This window comes from Aptenodytes forsteri, unplaced genomic scaffold (assembly GCF_000699145.1).
Source record: "Aptenodytes forsteri isolate BGI_AS27 unplaced genomic scaffold, ASM69914v1 Scaffold299, whole genome shotgun sequence".
NCBI classification, from domain to species: domain Eukaryota; kingdom Metazoa; phylum Chordata; class Aves; order Sphenisciformes; family Spheniscidae; genus Aptenodytes; species Aptenodytes forsteri.
The window spans coordinates 2,603,635-2,624,969 of NW_008794154.1; the positions used below are offsets into that span (position 1 = coordinate 2,603,635).

A 21,335-nucleotide genomic window follows, 5' to 3' on the forward strand; every position below is an offset into this window, starting at 1 on the left:
CACCCGCTTGGGACAGTATTAGCCAGGCTGTGGTGTGGGTGGCAGTGACATCCCAGGCGAAGGGTGGATAATGTAAACATAGTAATAATATTTTCCATATAATCTATGTTATAATGTACACAGAACAAATCCTGGTTGTTGAAATTTATGACAAATGGGCCACTGCAGATTCTGGTGATAAAACATGCAAATGGCCAAATGCAAGTTAAAGCCACCGTTCCTGGTGGGCAAACCCGATTTTTTTGCAGGTGGACGCTACCTTCTGATAAGCAAAGATCAAAGCATACCTCCTGCCTATTCTGCAGTGTGAACTTTGAACAGGCTGGTCCCCCCCATGCTGTCAAACTACCGACACCACGGCACACTAGTAATATAGATGAGCCTGAATTTTTCTTGTCTAATTTGTCTTGGCAGCAAACATTAGCTTAACCAACCACCACTGTAAACAATTAGGGTTTCTCATAAATCAAAAAGGAGGGTAATTACCCCAGCATACACAGTGCAATAAAGAGAATCACTTTTCATTGCTGCAGCCATTGTGGAGTGTTAGTTTATGGAGGGTTGCTGCTCCCCTGGGGTTTCAGCCCTGGATTACCCAGGCCAGCATTGCCATTGCCCAACGAGGAGCAGCCGCTCCCCGGGGAGCAGCAGAGCCCGCTGCCCTGGGCTCCCCCAAGGGCTTTGGCACAGAGCATATAACTTCCTAGTAACCCAGAAAACACATTTTGCACATCCCTCCGTGGCAGCAGACAGAAGTGGGTCAAACAGCAACAAGAGGCGGGCAGTGCGAATCCCTCTGCAGAGATCTGAAGCACAGGTACCAAGCCTGATGCTTGCCTTCTGTCCCAGAGGCTTCCCAGCCCCCTGGGGAGCCAGACACCCCCAATAACTCCCTTCCATGTCTTTATGCAGCTTTTCTCCAAACCCATGTTATTTTTACTCAGGATTTATGTAGAAGACAGAGCCAGGCCCCCGTGCAGCTGGCTGCTTTTCTGGGTCTGGGACCCACTCATGATCTGCACGAGGCAGGGCAGTCAGCCCCAGGGTCCTCCTGAGGGATTTTGGGGATTTGCTTCAGCCCCTGTCAGGAGCCAGCCCAGGCAGGGACCTCTCACTGGGACAAGGTCATGGCTGACACTGCTCATCCTTAATATGACAGAAATGTGTCTTTTTATGGGTGCTGTTCTATTTGTATCCTGCATGTAAAATCCCATACAAGTTATAATTATGCCTGTGGTTGCTGTGCCCGGGTGTCTGACCCAACAGCCCTCCACAAAGAGCCAGATCAGGTGAAACACACTTGTCCATATAGAAAAATGTATGTGCTCTCACTCCCTCTCCAACAATAATGCATCTGAGAGAACAAAAAAAGCAGTCGGAAGGAAGATGAGGAACATGCATTAGACGCAGCAAAGAGCTGGGTGAATACATCCTGATGGATGAGTAAGGTTGTGCATAAGGCAATGGCATCACTCAGCAGGATGCGGGACTGGATGCAAGGAGCCAGGCGAGGGAACGTACACAAAAATTGAGCACCTGAGAAGAAGCAGCACTGAGAGCAAACCACAGCCTTTCCCAGCCGGCTGCTCGGTGGATGAGAACTGGCACCCCTCCAGCAGCTATTTCTGACAGCTGACATCATGCCCCACATCCTCATCCCTCCCTGCTCTGCCAAGGGAGCCCATGCGGCCACGGCCACGTCTGCCGACCACGTGCTGCCGCTGACTGCCCCAGCCCCTCCAGGAAAGAGCTGGGGAGTGTCAGCAGAGCAGCTCCAGACCCACTGAGCCTTCTGGCCTCCTGTCATCTCACGGCAGTTGGGATCGGGGCCATTCTTGAGGACAATGGTGCAAAGCTGCCGGGAAGCCACGCGAGGCAGTGAGCAATGAAACCCTGGCATGGCAAACCCCAATTGCCGCAGATAAGCGATAAATCTGCAAGCAACGCACACGCAGCCAGCCAAGGACATCACGCTTGCTTATTATAGCAAAAAACCAAAAGGTTATTGCTGCATAGAGGTGTGGTAGAGAAGGCTTTTTGTGTGCAATGCATTTGCTCACACTTTTTGAGAAAAGCCAGAATAATCCTTCGGTGCATTTTGGGCCCTTCACAGCCAAGCCTGGGAACTGCCCCACGCAGGGCTGGTGTGGAAGAGCAGTGAGTGCTGGGGTCAAGCAGACCTGGCTCATGGGATAGCATTCGCCCTGGGGTCCGGCTGGTTTCATCCCACTGTGCCCATGCCAGGGCACTCAGGCACGGCCAGACCCCTGCCCCATGCAACACATACCTTCAATGATGTGCTTTCTTGAAAGCCCTCTTTCTGTTTCAGCTCTGCAAAGGAAAAACAGGTATACAGCTGTTAGAGATCTGAGGTGCTAACAATCAGGGAGAGCTAATTTTGTATTCTGGTCTAAACATCCCAAAAATGAAGTTACAACTTGTACAACAGAGAGACCCTGAACCTCGTTTGGGTTCCCAGTATCAAAGACAACAGCATCTGGGATGAGTAATACCACTGTTAATTTAACAAGGTAACAGCCCTGCTATGGATATTGCCTGACTGTAAAGCTACTGTCCGACATTTCTAAGCGGAGGGGTAAGGATGCTAGCAGGGCAGCAGGGGCTGCTGGGGCCAGGCAGTGCAGGGATGGGGCTGTGCCCTGGCCAACCGCCCAGCACTGAGGCTTCATTGACATCGTCTACAATTTCGGAGCAAGGCAGCCTTCACCCTGCTGGTTACAGCTCCCGGAGCTGCAGCCCTGCTCAGGGCAGGAGCATACCCAGCACAGCACCCCAGCCTCTGCTGGGGCCTGCCGCCTCTGCCAAGCTCCGACTCCTTAGAAGATGTGGCAAAATGAGGAGAAAGAAAATGACAGCAACAAACCACCCCTCCAAGGTGCATTAATCTCCACCTGATTGTATGGCTGTAAAAGGGAAAAGCATGCAGCAGCCAACACCATTATGAGTAACTGTGAGACTTACTTTCCACCCCAGTACAGTTTTGTTGTTATGACCAGACTGGACCTCCTGCAAACAGAACAGAAAAATTATTATTGTTAAAAAAAATTATAATGTAAGTAACCAAGCAGGATGCTGCCCATCGAAAAGCGGCAGTACTCTGGCTTCCTGCAGCAGTGGCCGTGCCTGGTTTTGCAGCCCTGGGCTCAGAGCGGGTGTTCACACATCACTATAATCCTTTTTACAACAAGCCACTTCTCCTCCCATGCTCAGGTCCACTGCAGGCAGGGAGTGACCATAGGCTGGTGTTCAGAAACTGAAGCTAATTCAAGTCAAGTGACCAAAAAAAAGATACAGTTTTAATTATGGAGTAAGCAATCTCCAGAGCCCTTAACCAAGGGCTACAGCACTATTCCCTCCTGGTATTCAAGTCCAGTGCTTCTCATTATCATGCAGTATTCCCAGAGTTATTAAAACTCCAAGAGTGATACATTCACTGAATTAATCTATAAATTCCCATGTGATATTAAATCAAAGATTTATAATTTGCAAACTACCTTGCTGCATAACTCCACATGTATAACAAAATTTCTCCAGCTTTTGCTAGACTCAATTTTTTTTCTTGCACAGTACCCAGAATATTTCTTACTGAATTATCATCCCCCTAACACAGGGGATACTGATTTTGAAGAGAGCACTGCTAGGACCCACTCTTCAGTTGAAGGCTGAATATGGCACACACAGGAGGTCTTTAAAGATTATGTAAATGCTCTTAAAACTACACAACATATGCTAATGTGCGTCATTTAAATTAGGTATCATCTCCTATCAGGCTACCCAAGATGAAGGCCCATCACAGCTTTGCATTCTTAATGCACAGTCTTATGTACACAGATAAGGATGTCGACACACAAATAATTTGTCTCTCTACACCGTGCATGGAAAAGATGATGGATATGCTCAGAAGTTGTGTTAACTGTGCTGTGCACAGAGACAATGGTCTCATGCAAGAGTCGGAGCAGCACCGCAGGCTGATGATCGCAGCCTCGTGAAGCCGGTGTGCACTCCCCAAAAAACAGGAGAGCATTTTTATTTGGCACTTGAAAGGTCTGGCTGCCGCAGGAGCCCTGGCTGGCTGCTCTGTGCATGGCCCTCGCACCCGCAAGCTCCTGCTCCTGGGCCAGCAACACCTAACATGCATCATTTTTAAAAAACAGAAGGATTCTCATATGCCCAGGGGTCCCGCTTGTTTGCAGGTAGCAGGGAGCGCCGTCCAGCAGTACAGTACCTCCAGCCCTTCTTTTTCAGGATGTTTCCCAGGATGACCTCAGCCCTGTGCAAGAGAGAGAGCCCCACGTGAGGGGAGACAGGAGGATGCTCAGCACCAGCTATACCATCACGGCTGCCATCTACGTGGACTCCCCTGGACGATACCACCCAGACACCACCAGCCTGCAGCGCCGCTCTCAGCTGCACAGCTCTCCCCTCCCCTCCACAGGTGACGATGACCCAGGACCAGCTGGGATGGGTCCCCTCCATCAGTACAAATCATCTTGTCCACCCACTCCTGCGGGGACAGACCTGCACCCCCATGCCCTACACCTGCTTGAACCTGCTCTGGGAAGACAGGGCCACTTCATCCCCACACCAGGGACGTGATGGCCCAGTCCACCTTTTACACTAAATACAAAGACATATAAATCAGCCAAAGTCAAATATATTATGGATGGATATTTTTTTTTCCCCAGTCCCGCAGCAACACTAAGAGCATTAGTTCTGCTGCAGCCAGAACGGTTCCCCATGCCGGGAGCTGCGCTTGGGAGCTGTCATTGGCACAGGCCATTCATCACCATTAAGATGCGGACTGACTTTTCATTTATTCAGGACATTTTTCTCCCTGTGCCAACGGCAAGTGGCATGACTGATACATTTCAGGCTTCAGCTAGGTGCAAAGGGGTTTGGTTTCGATTTTTTTTTCTTTTTTAAGAGTGCTCCAAAAATAAAGGTTTTTCTGTGCCCCCTCAGGGAGAAGGGGGATTCCCAAGCACCACCAGAGCCCTATCCATCGTGACTGCGACACAGGGAGGAGCAGAGCCAGGCAGAGGGGCCCCAGGAAAGCAGAGCAGGATGCTGGGCACTTACTTGCCAGCCGCATACACCTCAGCTGTGTCAAATAGGTTGACGCCGCTCTCATAGGCAATGGTCATCAGCTGCTCGGCCACCTCGGGGAAGCAAAGACGGAGAGGTGAAGGGTGGCAGACCACATCCCGAGCAGCTAGCAGCTCGTCCTGCACTGGGAAAAGCCCCTGAAGGCGCAGCAAAGGGGATTCAGCGGGGCTGGGAGGTGCGTTAGCATCCCCTGCCCGGGGGGCAAGACCCTTCAGCAGGGCACCCAGGGGTTCATGCCCTGGCCCAAGCAACACCAAAACATGGATTTACATCAACTTCCCATTGACTCATCCTGGGAGGAATTAATCTCTTCTCATAGGAAGGTCCTGGGCTTTCTAATAGGAAAGCAGCCAAGAATTTAATAGGGTTATAGAAGATACTCTGCAAATCTGTGGAGTTTAATACAGAAAGGATATTGTCATGGTAAGGTTTTAAGTTTTTTTGGCTACCCAACAGGCTGTTCTGCAGTTCACCAGCAGATTTCATGAGGTGTTTAAACAGCTGAAGGTCATTTCATGTGAACCCCATCAGAGCCCCAGGAGTCCCACTGCTCCCTGGGGGACATTCTGCACCCAGAGGGGGCTGGCAGCTCCAGGGGGACAGGCGGCCCGCGAGGGCACCCACACACAGCCAACATCCTTTGGATGGGCATCCCCAAAGGATGGGGCTGCATTTAGGTCCTCTTTTTCCATGCATGAACACTTTGCATTGACTTATTCTAAACAAGGAGGGCAGGAGAGCCAGGGAGCAAATTCATAATTGAAACAAGTTGTCTTGCTTCAGCCTGCAACGCTAAGAAACAGGAATGAACTCAGTGATTTGCTGTCAGCAGAAGAAATACGACCAAAGATCAAGTGACTTAAAAAGCAAAAAAACCTTTGAATTCAGACTCCTGGGCCGTTTTCCTTCTGCAAAAGTTATTTTGGGGTTTCTGCCACAGTACTAGAGGGAAGGCTGCCGGGAGGTTGCTCTCCTTTTGATGGCTAGTATCCACAGCATACCTGAGATGGAGGGAAACCCACGTGCTGCCCAGCACTAGGGAGGATTATTAACTGAGATTAAGAGCCATCTGGTATGAGCAAGAGTGCGTGGGAAACCCAAGCTCATTTTCATTTGTTTCATCTTATTATGTAAAAAATAAATCACCCGGCAGTTCCTTGTAAGCCAGGCCCCTGCCTGTATTTATGACTGCTGCTGATTACATACATGATGCAAAAATAGTTTCCAATTTCTGCTCCAGGAACAGTGCCACTGCCAATGGTAAGGACGGAAATATCGCTCCAAACAGCACGGAAAAGAAGATCGCTTTAAGGGATAGGTGGGGGGTTTATTAAATTTGATCTCTGGAAATGTCAGATTCATTAAGGTTTTTTGTAGCAGAAGCGCAAACTTTGTATTGCTTTGCATAGTAACTCTCTGCCATTTCCTCATACAGAAACAGGCTCCTCTGATTTCGGTAGCCATGGTTTCATTTAAAAAATATCTCATATTGGTTTTTACTTCATGCATTATACTTACACCAAGCATTACTTACCTCATCTGAGATTTGACCTCCAAAAGTGACCCATGTCCCTAGAAGGAACAAAATAATCTGTTACTATGAAAGGTTTTTGCTGACAAAAATTCACTCTACCAAAATTCAGGCTGGCTCAGAGGCTGCTGCATCCCCAAGCGAGCAGGACCGGGGAAGGCACCAGAGCCCCCTTTCCCGGGGAGGACAGCGGGGCTGGGGGCGGGCATGCAGACCTGAGACTGGCACATGAACCCACCCAGGGAAGCGTCAGTAAGATCCTGTGCTGCCAAAATACAGTTTTATTGAAATCTGAAGCTCTTTGCAAAACTGAGTTCATTTTCCAAAGCTTCAATCTGACAAATTGGAAAAATTTATGATGCTGCTGAAACATGTCATTTGGGGAATGAAACTCTTCCTAAGTTTGTGCTTCAGCATTTAGCATCATACAAGTCAAAATTAAAAAAAAAAATTAGAAGTATTTCTATTGACATGAAGTATTTAAAACCCATCCAAAGTGACTTTTCCCCAGGAACTTTTCCACAAAGCCAATGTCCGACACCAGCACAGCTGATCAGCAGCACTTTGACCAGCTAGCTCAAAGAGTAGCTGCTGTTTAGACTCAGCAGCAGACTCTAGTCTATTATTAGGAAAAACTTGGGGCATTATTTCTTTATGACCACTGCTTCAAAAAAAAAAAAATCCTGTAGTGGAAACAGTGTGTGGATTTAACCGGATATTCCTAAGCTATAGGAATATTATTTCCTTTATATATTTTTATATGTATATATACTAGGAATACATACTTTCTAAGCTACTGGAAGAAAGAGATGGCAGTGAGCTGAGGAAGCACCAGGTCCCATATGGGACACTGATCAGACAGCACGTATTCACCCTGGCAGACATTGCTCCTGCCCTACTTATCTGACCTTACAAAACACCTCATGGAAAGCGATGCTGAGACACAAAAGAGGAGGCTGTGACATTACCTTTTGCCAGCTTGTCACGATGTCACTTTGATCTACAGCACAACTTTTCCCTGCGCTTTTCAAGACCTACACACCAGCTACATATAAAATTACATGTTACTCATTTAATGGATGGGTCAAAGCTCATGTGGCTCACACAAAATCCTCCAGAATTTAAAATTCTGCCTTATATTGTCCCTCCATAGGGAGGGCAGAGGGGTTCAGGCCATGAGCTGGAAAACTCAGTGCTATTTGGGCAAGATGGAGGAGAGATCGCCATGCCAGGGAAGGGTCGGACTCTAATGCTGCTAAGGGGGAAAAAAATTAAGTGCTCCCTGCCTGCCTGCTTGCACTTGCAAAGGGCCTGGTGCAATAGATACATAAGTGCTCCCACAGCTTCATTAAAAATGTATCGGTTAGCTCATTGCTCCCAGCAAGCGTGGAAGATGAACCTTGAGCAGGAGTCAGAAAGCAAAGAGCGTGCCTACTGCTAACGCTCAAGCTGCTTTGGTCAGTCCCTGGCTAAAAACAAAACAAGAAGAGTTGGCTCCGTTAGAATCATAGAATCGTAGAATAGTTTGGGTTGGAGAGGACCTCTAAAGGTCATCTAGTCCAACCCCCCTGCCGTGGGCAGGGACATCTTCAGCTAGATCAGGTTGCTCAGAGCCCCGTCCAGCCTGACCTTGAATGTTTCCAGGGATGGGGCATCCACCACCTCTCTGGGCAACTTGTTTGGAGAATCTTGCTCTTTCCCTCAAACAAGGTTAATTGGAATTTTTTTTATACATCACGTTTCTGAGTATAAATAAAGTTATTTTTAAAGATGTGTTTACTGTATATTTAAACTGAAACTCTTGATTTCCTGCAGAATAGCCCAAGCTCTGAAAACACCAAGTTTCACAGATCAGAAATGCATAACACAGCTAATGCTACCAAAATAAAAAATGAGCAAACACCACACATTTCTAACTAATTTTGCATTTACTTCTGCTCTCTCTAAGGGCAATAACAGGGTGACAGCAGCACCCACAGAGCCCAAAGCCCCCCCAGCGGGCAGCCACCCCTGCCTGCCCCTGCTACGCCTTGCTGGTTATAGACCTCAGGTTATTGTTGGAGTAAAATGCTCTGGTCCCACACAATAAAGATAAAAATGAAAATAGATTTCAGTTTATCATTAAGCTTCTTTATGCAGATGAAAAAATCCAAATGAAGCCCGATTTCCATGCTAAAGCTTCAGAAGTGTTATTTTTCTAGGAATACATTAAAATGCATTTCTACTGAATAATGTGTTGGGACTGTTTATCCCAAAGTGATTTTTTTGCTTAAGTGTGCATACAGGTCCCCAGCATAGGTGAGAAGAAAAGGAATTATTTATGCATTTTGTGGACCGCACATCCTCTCTCGAATTTAGGTGACTACGACCTTACAACACAAACCGTGCCTTACCGAGCAGCAAGGCGTGACAGAGGCAAAATGCTCAAGTGTTTGGGCATATGGAGAGCAGCCCGAGAGCTGGCAATGGCTCATGTAAGAATAACGAGCACTTTATCTCTTTAAGTATAAGTAGTAAATATATGCAATACTGGGTATACCTGCCCTGGATCTGCCTGTCTCCCCCCTGTGCTCCCAGACCCCAGCGGGGGGGAACCCAAGGGGCCTGGGATCCCTGAACAGCGAGCATCATCAGGACCACACAGGTGGGGAATCCTTGGGGTACTTTTTTCCTTAATAATTGCAAAAACCAGGCAGGGAGGTGAGTTTTTGCTCAGCAAGGTGATCTCCAAAGCATCAGATGCAATCGAGAAAGTGAGATGCACTTTATAGTCCCAGCCAGAGCCGGGAGCAGGGAAGGCAGCACACAAATCCCCCTCCTGTGACCACCCCCGGGCAGCTAGCATGGGTGGTGGTGGGCACCCACACCCAAAGCAGCTGGGCAGCTGCCAGGGCTGTGGCACAGCACAGCGCCTGCTGCTCAACTCCGATTAAAAAAAATCACTCCAGAAAGTACAAGGCGCACTTGGCATTTCAAACAATGACTGAGGATGATTCACAACCTCAGCCAACAGGAGTATTTTGGAAGAAAAATATACTAGAGAAAGATTTTTTTTTTTTTAATCATTACTTCTCCCCTTACCAAGTCATCGTCTTTCTCTTGTCTATCCCAATTCACTGTTTATAAACGCATCCCCCCCACGACTCAGCCTGGCAGTGGCAGATAGACCTCCCACTCCTGCCCCTCACCCATCACGTTGTTCCCTCACACTGGAAAGCAATTTCCCAGCTGGATATCCTCACCTTCAACAGAAGAATTTCTCTATTAAAACTAGATTTGGCTCCATTCCCATTGCATCCCAGAGCCTAGCAAGGTGTGATTATTGCTGGGTTATTTGTTGATGCAAAATGCACCACTCACTCAATAATGTCATTGCCAGCAGCTCTGTCACCTCTGCAGGAAAAAAAAGGGTTCCTGGCTGAAAGCCAAAGATTTACCCCCTACCAGTACGATTTTGTCCCTGGCTTGCTCCTGGCAAGGGGAATGCCACATGGAGATCTGGCACGTGGGTCTGGTCTGGAGCTCGAGTGACCAGCAAACCCTCAGCCCTGCATGCTGCGAGTACCTGGTTGCAAATCAGACCCCCTCGCTATCATCCCAGGCTAGCAGACATTTGGGGTTGGGTTTTTCTTACATGCTGGGTTTGCAAAAGCTTTTCTCCAGAGCAAAGCACCAAGGGGCAATGGCAGCAGCCGACCCCTTTCTGCTCACAAAACATCTATTTTTGTACCCAATTGCTAGCGCAGGGTATCCCACTGGTGGCTACAGGAACTGCTTGTTTGGGAAAGTTTCTTCTGTGCTTTTTTACATTGAATTGGATTTTGGGGTTTGGGATGGCTGGTTTCATCTTGCTGCTCGTTTCCTTGGAGTCAGGGCTAATGACGTTGTTGGAAGCTGTCTCAATATTTTCTAAAAATCAACAGGCAGCCTCCACAGGCAGAATTTGCTCTGAATTAACTGCAAGAAAAATGTGACCTTATTTTTTCCCCTGCATTGCAATCGCATTTCAGAGCCAGCATCACAGAAACGGCCTCATGCCAGCCCATGCGTCTGCCCAGGGTTAGACTACCAAGATTCCTCAATTACAGCCTCACCTGGCATTAGCTCACCCAAAGGAGAAGGTCAAAGCCCAGCCTGGAGCAGGGCTCAGCACCAGGATGCTGCAGGAGCTGGGTCCCAGGGGAGCTCAGCCCAGCAGAATGGTCCCAGCTCCAGCAGGAGGTTCAGCGACCCAAGAGTGATGCTCGCGCTCTCAGCCATCATCACAGCAACCCTTCCCAAATGTCTTTGCTTGTGAAACACGCTGCTAACACACCCCTCTGACCCCGTGCGCTCACTCAATGCTTTTCACACTGCAAGCAGCACCCGGCAAATGAATTAATTAGAGAGTGTGAGCTGGGAGAAGCAGGACGTAATTAAAGGGTACACATTGCCTTAGCGCTGCCTGCCTTTGATTTCTGTCCCGCTTTGCGTCTTTCTCCACCTACTTTTTCATACTACAGGATGAAGCACACTCCCACCTTGCTGAGATTTTGGAAGGCTTTTAAGGAAGACTGCTGAGTCTTCGAAACTTTAGTAAACCTTAAATGAGATTTTCATGCTGCAGAGAGTTTAGGGAAACACATTTATCTTTTAGGAAACTGTAAAAGAGAAGCTATTTAGAAAAGTCATACAAGCCAGCACTCGAAGCAGACACCTGATGGATCTGCTGTGGGAGGGGAGGATGAGCTGTGCTGCAGAAGAAATACCTGTACATTCAAGAGAAGGTGGCAATTGAATTTCAGGCTTTCCAGTTCTCCTCTCCCCAATTCCTGCATACACCCCAAGGGCTGTAGGGCTCACTGCTTCTGGAACAGGCTGAGATGCCCAGCTCTGAATTGATGCACGGCAGCTCTCCCCCAAGCCTTGCTCTTGCCCGGAGCAGCATGGCAGCCACTTGCTCCATCCTCAGCCCCCACTCATGCCACGCAGCTGCGCTCACAAAGGCTCAATATATTTAGATGCTGCTGCAGTTCCACATGCTTGAAATTAAAGAAAAGCTCTGCAAAACGTTTTTTCCTGCTGCTACTTCCTTCCCATAGCTCTTCTCTACCACAACAACATTAGCTCTTGGTGAAACTGTAAGGATGATAAATAAAATCTCTGCAGCAGATAAGACGACAACTCCTTTCAAAGCCTGGATCTATTTTAACCAGAAGAGCTCTTCTTGGCGGAATAGGCCTTATTTATATGACTTGTGATACAGGGTGACTTTCACATTTCACTCTATTTTAAAATCAAATCTCAAAGCGTGTTGGAAAAAATGAGCTAACCCCTCAGGCACCTGCCCTGTGAGCACAACCGGCACCAGCTGGGGACGGAGCGGGGAGCTGGAAGGGGTGCCCATTACCACAGCAGGCACCAAATGCAGGCAGAATCCAGGTCCTTGCCTGCACCTGCCTTCACCCACTCTCCCCTGAGGCAGCAGCACAGGAGCCCAGCACACCCAACCGCTTTCCTAAAGACATGCCGGCACCTCTGACCCCTGGGGGAACAAGGACCTCCCTTTAACGCGGGGCTGGAGGGGCCCCAGCAGAGCTGAGCATCCATCCCTGGGGGGTCTCCGCGCATCCCCGGGGGCTTCGCGCTCCTGATGCCCCAGCCTTGCACCACAGGAAGCTGCTCACAGTGAGAAAAACAGCCTCCTTCTTTCTACAGTGTTTGTTTTTTTTAATATATATATGTACTTTTTAAGCATTCTTCATGTGAGTGGTTCAGCTGCCATCAAAGAAATTACTTGCATGAGTAAAGCCATCAGGAGTTGTCCAGTCCATCTCACACACTCTTACCAGGCAGCTGAAGGCCAGCAGCAACATACTAAAGCCTGCAGGAACCGCAGCATCACTACAGGACCTGCAGGGCCAGGACATACGTGCCGCAGTGTTTATAGATGCCCTTTTTGATAAAATATTGATAAGATATTTTTTAGTTTTCAAATCAGTATGGAACAGAAATAACAAGGTACACACACTGGATAAAATAAAATGAAAATCTGCCCACAGCCCAGGCAGATTGCTGTCCCCCGAGACTGGAGCTCTGACACTTAAAGCTCTTGGAGGCATTCACAGGCATCTCAGATGTGGTTTCTGCAGGCTGTGCCTCATGGGGATCGGGCTGTATTAGAAGGATTTTATGCCATAAACCCTCGTACAGTTCCACTCGGGCGCTATGGGTGGAAAGCATTGCCTCACACCATGGGCAAGCACCTCAGCTGATGCACAGAGCTGTTATGAACACACGTAAGGGCCTTTGCCGTGAGCCATCTGCAAGACTGAGCACAGGCTGGGGCCCTGAGCGAGCACACTTTTTTTACTGAGATACAAGAGCAGCTATCACTACTCCAGGGCAGCGTGTGGCTGCAGTAAGTGCGGCAGCTGCAGAGGTTACTCACCCAGGCCCAGGCACGAGACTCTCAGTCCAGATTTTCCAAGGTTTCTAGAAGGAAAAGAAAATAATTAGAAAATATTGTTAAGCCCTCAAGGGACACACAACTTAACCTGGTGGGAAACCAGCAGCCGGAGAACACAAGACCCTGCTTTTGCCCAAATCATCCATTCTCCTCCAAAAGGAGCATATTCTCCCCTCACTGGGGATGCCAGCTGCCCGGTTTGGAGAAGGGTGGATGCACTGCCATCATCCTTTGCCTTGCTAGGCTGTGGGAGAAGCTCTGAGCACTCGTGGGGCTGGGAATAAACCCAAATACGTTCAGATGTATCTCACATCTGATGTCGTTTGGGGTCCCATGAATAAGGCACACACATTCCCTTCACTTTCATCATCATTTGGTATTCATTGTAGTAACACTGATTAAAGTATTTGCCTTATTCAGCTTCACTTTTTTTTATTCACCCTCACACTTGTCAAAACATTCACATCCATCACAGCAAACCCCTGGTCTGGTTACCACTTGGGCTCCCAAGCTCATGGATTCCCCGTGAACAAAACACCCTGCGATTTTCCAGCCCGAGGGGAGGCAGCAGCTTGATCCCTAACACTGTCTGCTTTTCAGCATAAGTGAGATAAAGTTATCACCCTTCTCCCCACCTCCCAGAGCCAGGCTGGAGACAAGATAACTAGCCCTGAGGCCATGAAATGTGCCATACATTAAACCCCTACCCTAACTTAAACCTATTGCTGCAGTACAAAATACCCTTTTCATTATACCCTCCTGATTTAACCTTTATGTTACAGCTGGATCTGTGCAATTTTTTTGCCAGATCAAGGTATAATTTGGGGACCATCTATCTACCTTCCACTGCAGAGCACCATGAACAATCACTGCACTTTTTGCTATTCCTAATGAATTATTTAAAGCCAAATAAAAAAAAAAAAGCCCTGCTCACCCACAGTGAAAGGGGTGGGACAAAACACCTGATACTAGCACAGGTCCTGCCCTGCTCTTTCAGCTCCTTCTCTTTTTACTCTCTTGATTTTGTGGCCATTTCAGGTATTTGCTCATATGGCACAATTTCCCATGTGGGAGAGCAACCAAAGGCATCCCCAGGGAAACCAGCCTGACTGGTGCAGGCAGCCCTTGGGGCAGGGGTGCAGGCAGCCCTTGGGGCAGGGGTGTCCTCCCACCCCTCCCCAGGGCCCCCTAATGCCACTGCTGTACCCAAAATTTAGTGCTGCTAATGGGAATTTAAAACTTAAGGAGAGCCAGGGATTTGTCCCCAAGTAGATATTTTAAAAGCTAGAGCTGCATTTCCAGCACTGCAAGCGCCCGGGCTCACAGCACGGTTGGGGCAGGCACTGACCTGATTTTTTTTTTTCTTTTCTATTTTTTCCTTTTTTTTTTTTTTTTTTTTTTTTTTTTTGAGTGAAAGCACAGCTGGACCCCTGCGTAACAAAACCCATCCAGGCACAGAATAGCACAAATGATGCCAATTGTCCCTGCTCACCAGCACAAAGCATAACCCTCAGAAAGTTAAAAGGCAAATACCCTGCAGCTGCCTGCATGCTCCGGATAGAGCTGCAACCCTTCTGGCAGGAAAGAGGAGCTGGGGCTCACAGGATTGGGATTTCCACGTTACTTCTGGAGACAGCCCACCCGCTGCATAATGCTCTTCGGAGAAGTCAAGTGCTACCGCGCATTTCCAAACAGTTTACGTTTATTTTGTACAAGAGTTTTTTTAAGTCCTATTTCTCACTGAGCTATTTGTTGCTTTTCAAAGTCTGTCTCTGTCTCTGCACAGGCACATGGCTGCAAGGGCACAGTTTGGCCATGGAGCTGTTTATAGATATAAATATATATATACACACACACGTGTACCCTTTATATATATATACACCCCTTTATATATATGTATATACAAATGCATACATACATATATACACATATACTGTGAGTGAAACCCTCTGGTGTTTGCATGCATTTACAGGGTACATCACTCCCCCCAGCAGCGGCATCTGTCTCAGGGTGTCAAGCCCAGGTACTGGCTGGCTGTCCCTGTCCTCCTTCCCCGCAGGTCCCCTGCGCCACAAAGCCATGTCAGGGCTCATCCCTCCACACGCTGGGGACCTGGCGGGTAAAGCACACACACACAGGAACACGGTTTTGCTCTGGAGAACAATAACCAGCTCTTTGCAGAGTCTGGTCCACTAATGAATCTAGGCAGAAATATTGTGTTTGAATTTCCAAAGCTGTCTTTGCCATTTACTTAGCGTACACGTGACCTGGGTACTTGGAAAATTTTATGTCTATAGTAAAGAGCTGACACTGAAAATGCCAAGTCTTTGCAGTGCAAGATCCCTCTTGCAAAATGAGCTCAGAAGCTGCTCAGCAGCTCAGGAGGAGGTTGCCTGAGCCCACCGTCCAGCCTGGAGAGCATCACCAAGTCACAGCCCCTAGCTACTCGCATTGTTTTCAGCCCTCATTTGCCTGCAAGCACTTCACACAACTGCATGCTCTAATTAATGGGCAGGCAGCCTGAAAGCAAAGTGGCCACATCAACACATGGAGCCACAAAACCAGCTAAAAACTCAGCCTGCTTGGGATGGCTCGTGTCCCAGCGCGGACCTCGTGCTACTTAAAAGCATGCAGCCGCTGATTTGATTACTGGTCCTAGGGCAGAGCAGTACTTTGTCTGAAATAGCAACAGTTCGAGACCTGGTTCTCCTCTACCCCCCTTAAAAAAAAAAAACAACAAACAAAACACACACACAAAAAACCACCCCACCAAACCAAAAAAAACCCCACCAAGCAAAAAAAAAAAAAAAAAAATGTATACATTTACATCTACTTTGCAGCTTCCAGGTGTATGTATATGTGTAGACATATTACACACACATATATATATACACACACAGACACACATGCCCAGAAGCTGCAAAATAGCCAAGTAAAATCAATGGTTGGTTTCTAAGTAACCGGACAGTAAAAGCCCCTTGTGGTTCCATTGCACTAATTCCCAAGTCTGAGACAATTAACCAGCTCAATCCCCAGCAGCTGAACTGGCAGCAGCCCATGCAACCCACCGAGGATGGCTGCGCTGGGAGCAGTGGCTGGGGTAGTGATCAGGATGGCAAGACAAGCGAACGCTGACTCTGATGAAGCCCAAGGTGCCCAGTCATCATTGGCTGCTCTGGCCATGCACAGGCTGAGCATCCTCCCTGGGCAAAGCTGCAGGAGTGCCTGGGCCTGCAGGTACCAGGGCAGAGGACCGCCAAACGGCTGCGGTTCCCTCCCACAGGGAACCCCCCCGTGAGCAGGGTGCGGGGGCTCCAGAGGGACAGCATGGGATGGGGGGGATCAGCCGGGAAAGGGGGGGTTCTGCCATCACCCTCCCAAGCAGTTGTGGACAGTTCAGGTTTTCCTGGGCCAGTGGTGGAAGCTCTCGGCCATTTCTCGGCCAGAAGTGATCTTTTATAGAAATCCAAAATGATTGAACTGGCACTCAGCTATTGCCGAGCTGACACTCGCGTGCTTTCCCTGGGGGATGCTGAAGCACCCGGTCAGTGCTGTACAGAGGCCACTACCCCTGCAACCCAAGGCCCGCCTCACCCACCGCCCCGCTCCAGCCGGATCCAGTGAGGCTCTCTGCATGCACCCAGGGCTGTGCTGCACAGGATGCAGTGGCTGGGCAAAGCCATGTCCCACCACAGCGCTTGGCTCCAGGGCTCCCTGGAGGAAAGGGGAAGATAGTGTTTTCATGCTACTAACATTTTTTGTTGGTAATTATCACTCAGCACATCGGCGTTTTGGCCCTGGTCATCAGTCTTTATTCGGCACTCGTTAATGCCAGGCGGGGAGGAGATGGGATTCCCCCACAGACAGCCATGAGCATCCGCGAGTGGTGGTGGCTGACATCCTGCTTGCATGGCAGCCAGCACCAGCAGTGCTATTCACTGCTGTTAAAAGAAGTCCTGTGTGTCATTCCACCTCTGAGCCCCTACCTTTCCTGCACAAAGCATGCAGCCCAGCCCATGTCTCAGATACCTGGCACCCCACTGCTCCTGGAGGCTTTTGCTGATGCTATTTAATCACTCTTTCAAGAGAAAAAAAAAGCTCTTTTCAAATTGGAAGTCAGCGCTGCTGAGGAATGAAGTAGCCATTAAAGAGGACATTGCAGGAGCCTCAAGTCTCTCAGGATTGTTTTGCCTAACCCAGAAGCAGCTGATTAAAAATCAGCTCTCTTAAACACACTTTTTTTTTTTTCATTAGCACAGCTATCTTTCTTCTCCTCTCGCTGATATTCAGCTTCCCTTGCACTTTGCAGAACTGGAGCAATTGCACCGCTCCCCACAAATCACTGCCCAACCCTGCCACACACAGAGAAGCACCAAGAGTTTTATCTGCTGCTTTACCCGTCTGCCTGGGCAACCTGCAGCTGCGCAGCTCGGCACGGCCTGATCCAGGAACCCGTCCCTCTGGCTGCAGCCTGCCATGGCACCTTCCACACTGTTTCTAGGTGCCAATCTGAAACTGCCTTCATTTTCTTTATCCCAAACTTGCACCACGAGCAAGACCCAAAAGGTATTCAACACCTCGCCCCTGAATTCTTTAAAACCAAAGCCTGAAGCCAAACGCTCCCGCACCCGCATGCTGCCCGAACGCAGGCTATGGCAGAGCAGAGCCAAAGGCAGGCAAGCTTGGCTGCTGGAGAAGCCTCCCAAGAGGACCGGATGGGGAAAGATGCATGGGAGCAGGGGCAGCCCCTACTCTATGAAGGATGTGGGGTTTTTGTGAGCACCCTGCTCACCATGCCCACAGCAGGAGCTGTACAAACCTCACTGAAAGCACCTGGGTCACCGAAACCTTTAATAAAGGACATTTATAGCCACACTCAACACATTGAAGGCCGTAGGGCACTAACTTATTTTGTGAAGGGACGCACCACACTGTTTCTGCTCTTTGTAGCTCTAAGAAAGATGTATTTTAAATTTAACTTTAAATCTTTCCAGTTTCCTTCTCCATGGAGCAGGTATTGCCCTGTCCCAGTGCCTGGGACCGAACAGGGCAGGGGACAGCGAAAGGCATGGGGATGCAAAGCCCCCAAGAGCCCAGCCTTGCACACTGTTTAACATAGTTCTTCTTTCCTGGCATAAACCAAAGGTGACATTTTCCCTGCCTGCGCAGCTGGGAGTTTGAGCTAACACAACTGTCCCCACAGCACCGGCAGCTTTGCCAGATTGTGCTGGGTTAATGACAATGGGAGATGAATGCCTGATTCATTGAAAACATAGCTTGCAACTCAGAGATGTTGTTAAAAATACACTGAGGTACAAAAACAGTGTGCGGGGAGGGATGACATTTCCCTTGACTAGGCTTTTCCAAGCAGAGGGCACATTAATTTCCTGAGGAAGCACAGGTTCTTGGTGGTGTTTGACAGGCAGTAACGTGGGGAGCACCTCCCTGAGACACCGGCATCCACGGCAGCATCCACATACCAGCAGCCCTCAGGAGCAGCTGCTGCTGCTGCTAAATGCCAGCCAACACCACGCAAACAACCAGGCAGCATGTGCGAACAGCCCCAGCGGGGAAAAGGCTGGGAAGGAGGCATTAGCCTAGCGCCCGCTGGGGCTGGGAGCCTGTGGCTGGCAGGGAACAGCACCTTCCCGCTGGTAAGGAATGACTCAAGCAGCAGGACCCAAATGGACAGCACAGCCACAAGGCTGGTTACCAGTCCCTCTGCTACTTGGTAGGTCTTCACCAAGAAAATCAAGTTCTTGTTTTCTCTTGCTAGTGGAGAGAGTTGGACATACACTGCGCCTGCTACTTCATCATTCTTCTCCATCATGCTCAGGCTCAGAGCCACAGTCCTCAGTGTGGCAGGGATTTTGCCCGGGATGAGCTTGGGCTTTTTGCCTGGTGGCCTGGCAGGCAGCACCCCAGCTGAGCAGGCATCAGGTCCTCAGGTGAAAGGGTTATTTCAGCTGCACAGAGACCTGGAAAATCTGTGCTCAACTGCTTGCACCTCTTCCCAGCCTGCAAAGAGCAGAGCCTCTGCCTGGGCAGCAATTATCTGGTCCCTGTGACTCAAGCGCACGAAGTGCTCTCAGATTCACTTCAGTGACTAATTCCCATTCCCCTCTCCCTTCTTTCCAGCAGACACACCACTCCTTATTTGTGGCTCCAGCCCCAGCTGGAGGCTGGGGACCAAGCATGGCTCCCTGTGTCCCACCACAGCTGCTCATTTATAAATGGAGAGAAAAAACACAACCAAAACCCACCACATAGCTTAGTTTTTAAGCATGGGAGAAACTATACTCAGAAGAGACACTTTGTGGTTCTGGACCCAGCTGCAATGCTGAATAAGTCCGAGTTAATTATTTTGCTAGAAACAAGTGGTTAAACAAGATGGTTGCTTACGGGCTGACACCAGTCAGTGCAGGGACATGGAAGCCAGCTGCCACAAGCACAGCCTGGATCCAGCCCTATGTACATGCTCAGGGCTGCAAAAGCCTTCCGTTCCCCAAAGCTGGGAGGAAAAAAAGCATTTTGCTTGTTAGTCACTTTGGTGCGAGCAAAGTTATGGGCAAAACCAAGGAAAATGCTAGAGAGGAGCTTGTTACGTGTCTGAAGAGCCAGAGTTCAACATGCACAAGAAAAGCCAAGACGGCAACTTTTGACTTCAAGAGCTCTTTGGTTCAGCATCAGGAAGTCAAAAAGTGGCACAAAGGGACTAACACATTCTGTGGAAACAGAGGGGTGATGAGAGCAACGAAAGGCATCTGGGATAAAGCCAGACAGTAAAAATGCAGGGAAAACAATTACAGTTTTTCAAGTCTCAGGAGCAAAGGAAAGTAAAATCCATTCACAGGGGATTTCTCCTTGTAATGTGGCCATGTAGGAAGATTAGATTGTGTCTGAAACTTAAATTTTAGTTAAAAAGACAAGAACCCAAGGTTTAAAATTGAGCTGAATATTTGGCAATGAAAAATGAGAATAATTTGACTGTGCAGCAATTCTAAACCCATTTAACTCCTTCTCAGGAAGGATATTTGATGGGAATAACATCCTAGAGCATTGCTGGCTACCTGCAAATCTGAAATCATTCTTCTAATGACGAAGAGAGAAGACTTAAAAGTTGGTTGGAAAGTTTTCCTGCTCCTTGCCGGTCTTGTTTTTAAAAGCCTTATTCAAGCTACCCTGCAGCCTTCCTAACCACCCCATGCAGCAGCATCACCCCAGGGCATGCATGGGTATCACTTCATCAACGTAAGTCTGCATATAACAGCATAATACAAGTAAGTGTTATTTGTATGGAATATCTCTATAAAAATAAACTTGGAACTTGCTACTGGTTCGGGTTTCACGGGCTCTCCCTGAGCTTGCAGAGACGAGCACATGGTGGCTCAGGCTGAGCATGAAAAGGGGCACAAAGGACAAAGCCGCAACAGCCTAATGGTGGTAGTTTTTTCCTGCTTTCTAACACATAAGAGCTAGCCTCATCTTGCAAAATCCAACCCAGCAGAGATTTGGGTGCAGCCCAGGGTGTACTGTGCCATTCCTCTGCCGCAGGGACAGTCCTTTCTGGCCGTCTGCAGTGATCGCTCTGCTCACCAGAGCCGCCAGCAGCTCCTTTCAGACACGCTCCACTGTTTCTTCCTATTAGGAAGTTTCTGCAGTATTTAACCAACGCTTTTTATTTCCTCAATTCCACTCCATTACACCATTAGGAAAGCCTTTTCACTGGAACAGCTATTTGCAAGCCTCTTCCAGATCTCTGCTTAAGCCAGCTTTTTAAGTAACACTAAACCATTTCTTGCTGAAAAAACAGTCTTTCCCTGTGATGCTGCTGTCCCAGTTAACTCACAGGGTACGTGGGGGGTGGCCAATTATAATCCCATGGTCGTTAAGGGCTCACCTCACCAAGCTGAGGAAAACCTTTTCAAGTGAAATTGCATGTAGATGAGAAACATACAGTCCTTGCCTTAAACCAGCGGTGCCCAGTCTAGCCCCCGCCTAAACCTCATTTAACATGGTACAGCAGCAAGGATTGCTAAAAACCTGAAAAATTCCCCAGTCCTCATTTTGCCTCTTGCGCTCACCCAATGCCTCCTTAATGGCTTTTATGGTAACTTTTAGTTTAATTATTTTCTTGGAAGGGTAAGTGCTGACAGTGCAGTCAGAGCTGAACAAGACCAAGAGGAATATATTTTTTATATATATATATATATATATATCTTGCAGGCA

General features: G+C 48.5%; 1 protein-coding gene across 5 annotated transcripts in view; it reads right to left on the reverse strand.

Moving 5' to 3' along the window:
- Nucleotides 1–21,335, reverse strand: part of KCNAB1 (potassium voltage-gated channel subfamily A member regulatory beta subunit 1) — a 78,950-nt gene that overhangs the window by 13,056 nt on the left and 44,559 nt on the right. For all 5 annotated transcript variants that reach the window (XM_019472022.1, XM_009279177.1, XM_009279185.1 and 2 more), the window contains exons 2-7: nt 13,089–13,132; nt 6,662–6,699; nt 5,101–5,180; nt 4,247–4,291; nt 2,983–3,027; nt 2,288–2,331 (exon numbers count right to left, since the gene is read on the reverse strand). In XM_019472022.1, the coding sequence (XP_019327567.1) occupies nt 2,288–2,331; nt 2,983–3,027; nt 4,247–4,291; nt 5,101–5,180; nt 6,662–6,699; nt 13,089–13,132 (296 nt within the window). The remainder of the gene's footprint in view (nt 1–2,287; nt 2,332–2,982; nt 3,028–4,246; nt 4,292–5,100; nt 5,181–6,661; nt 6,700–13,088; nt 13,133–21,335) is intronic.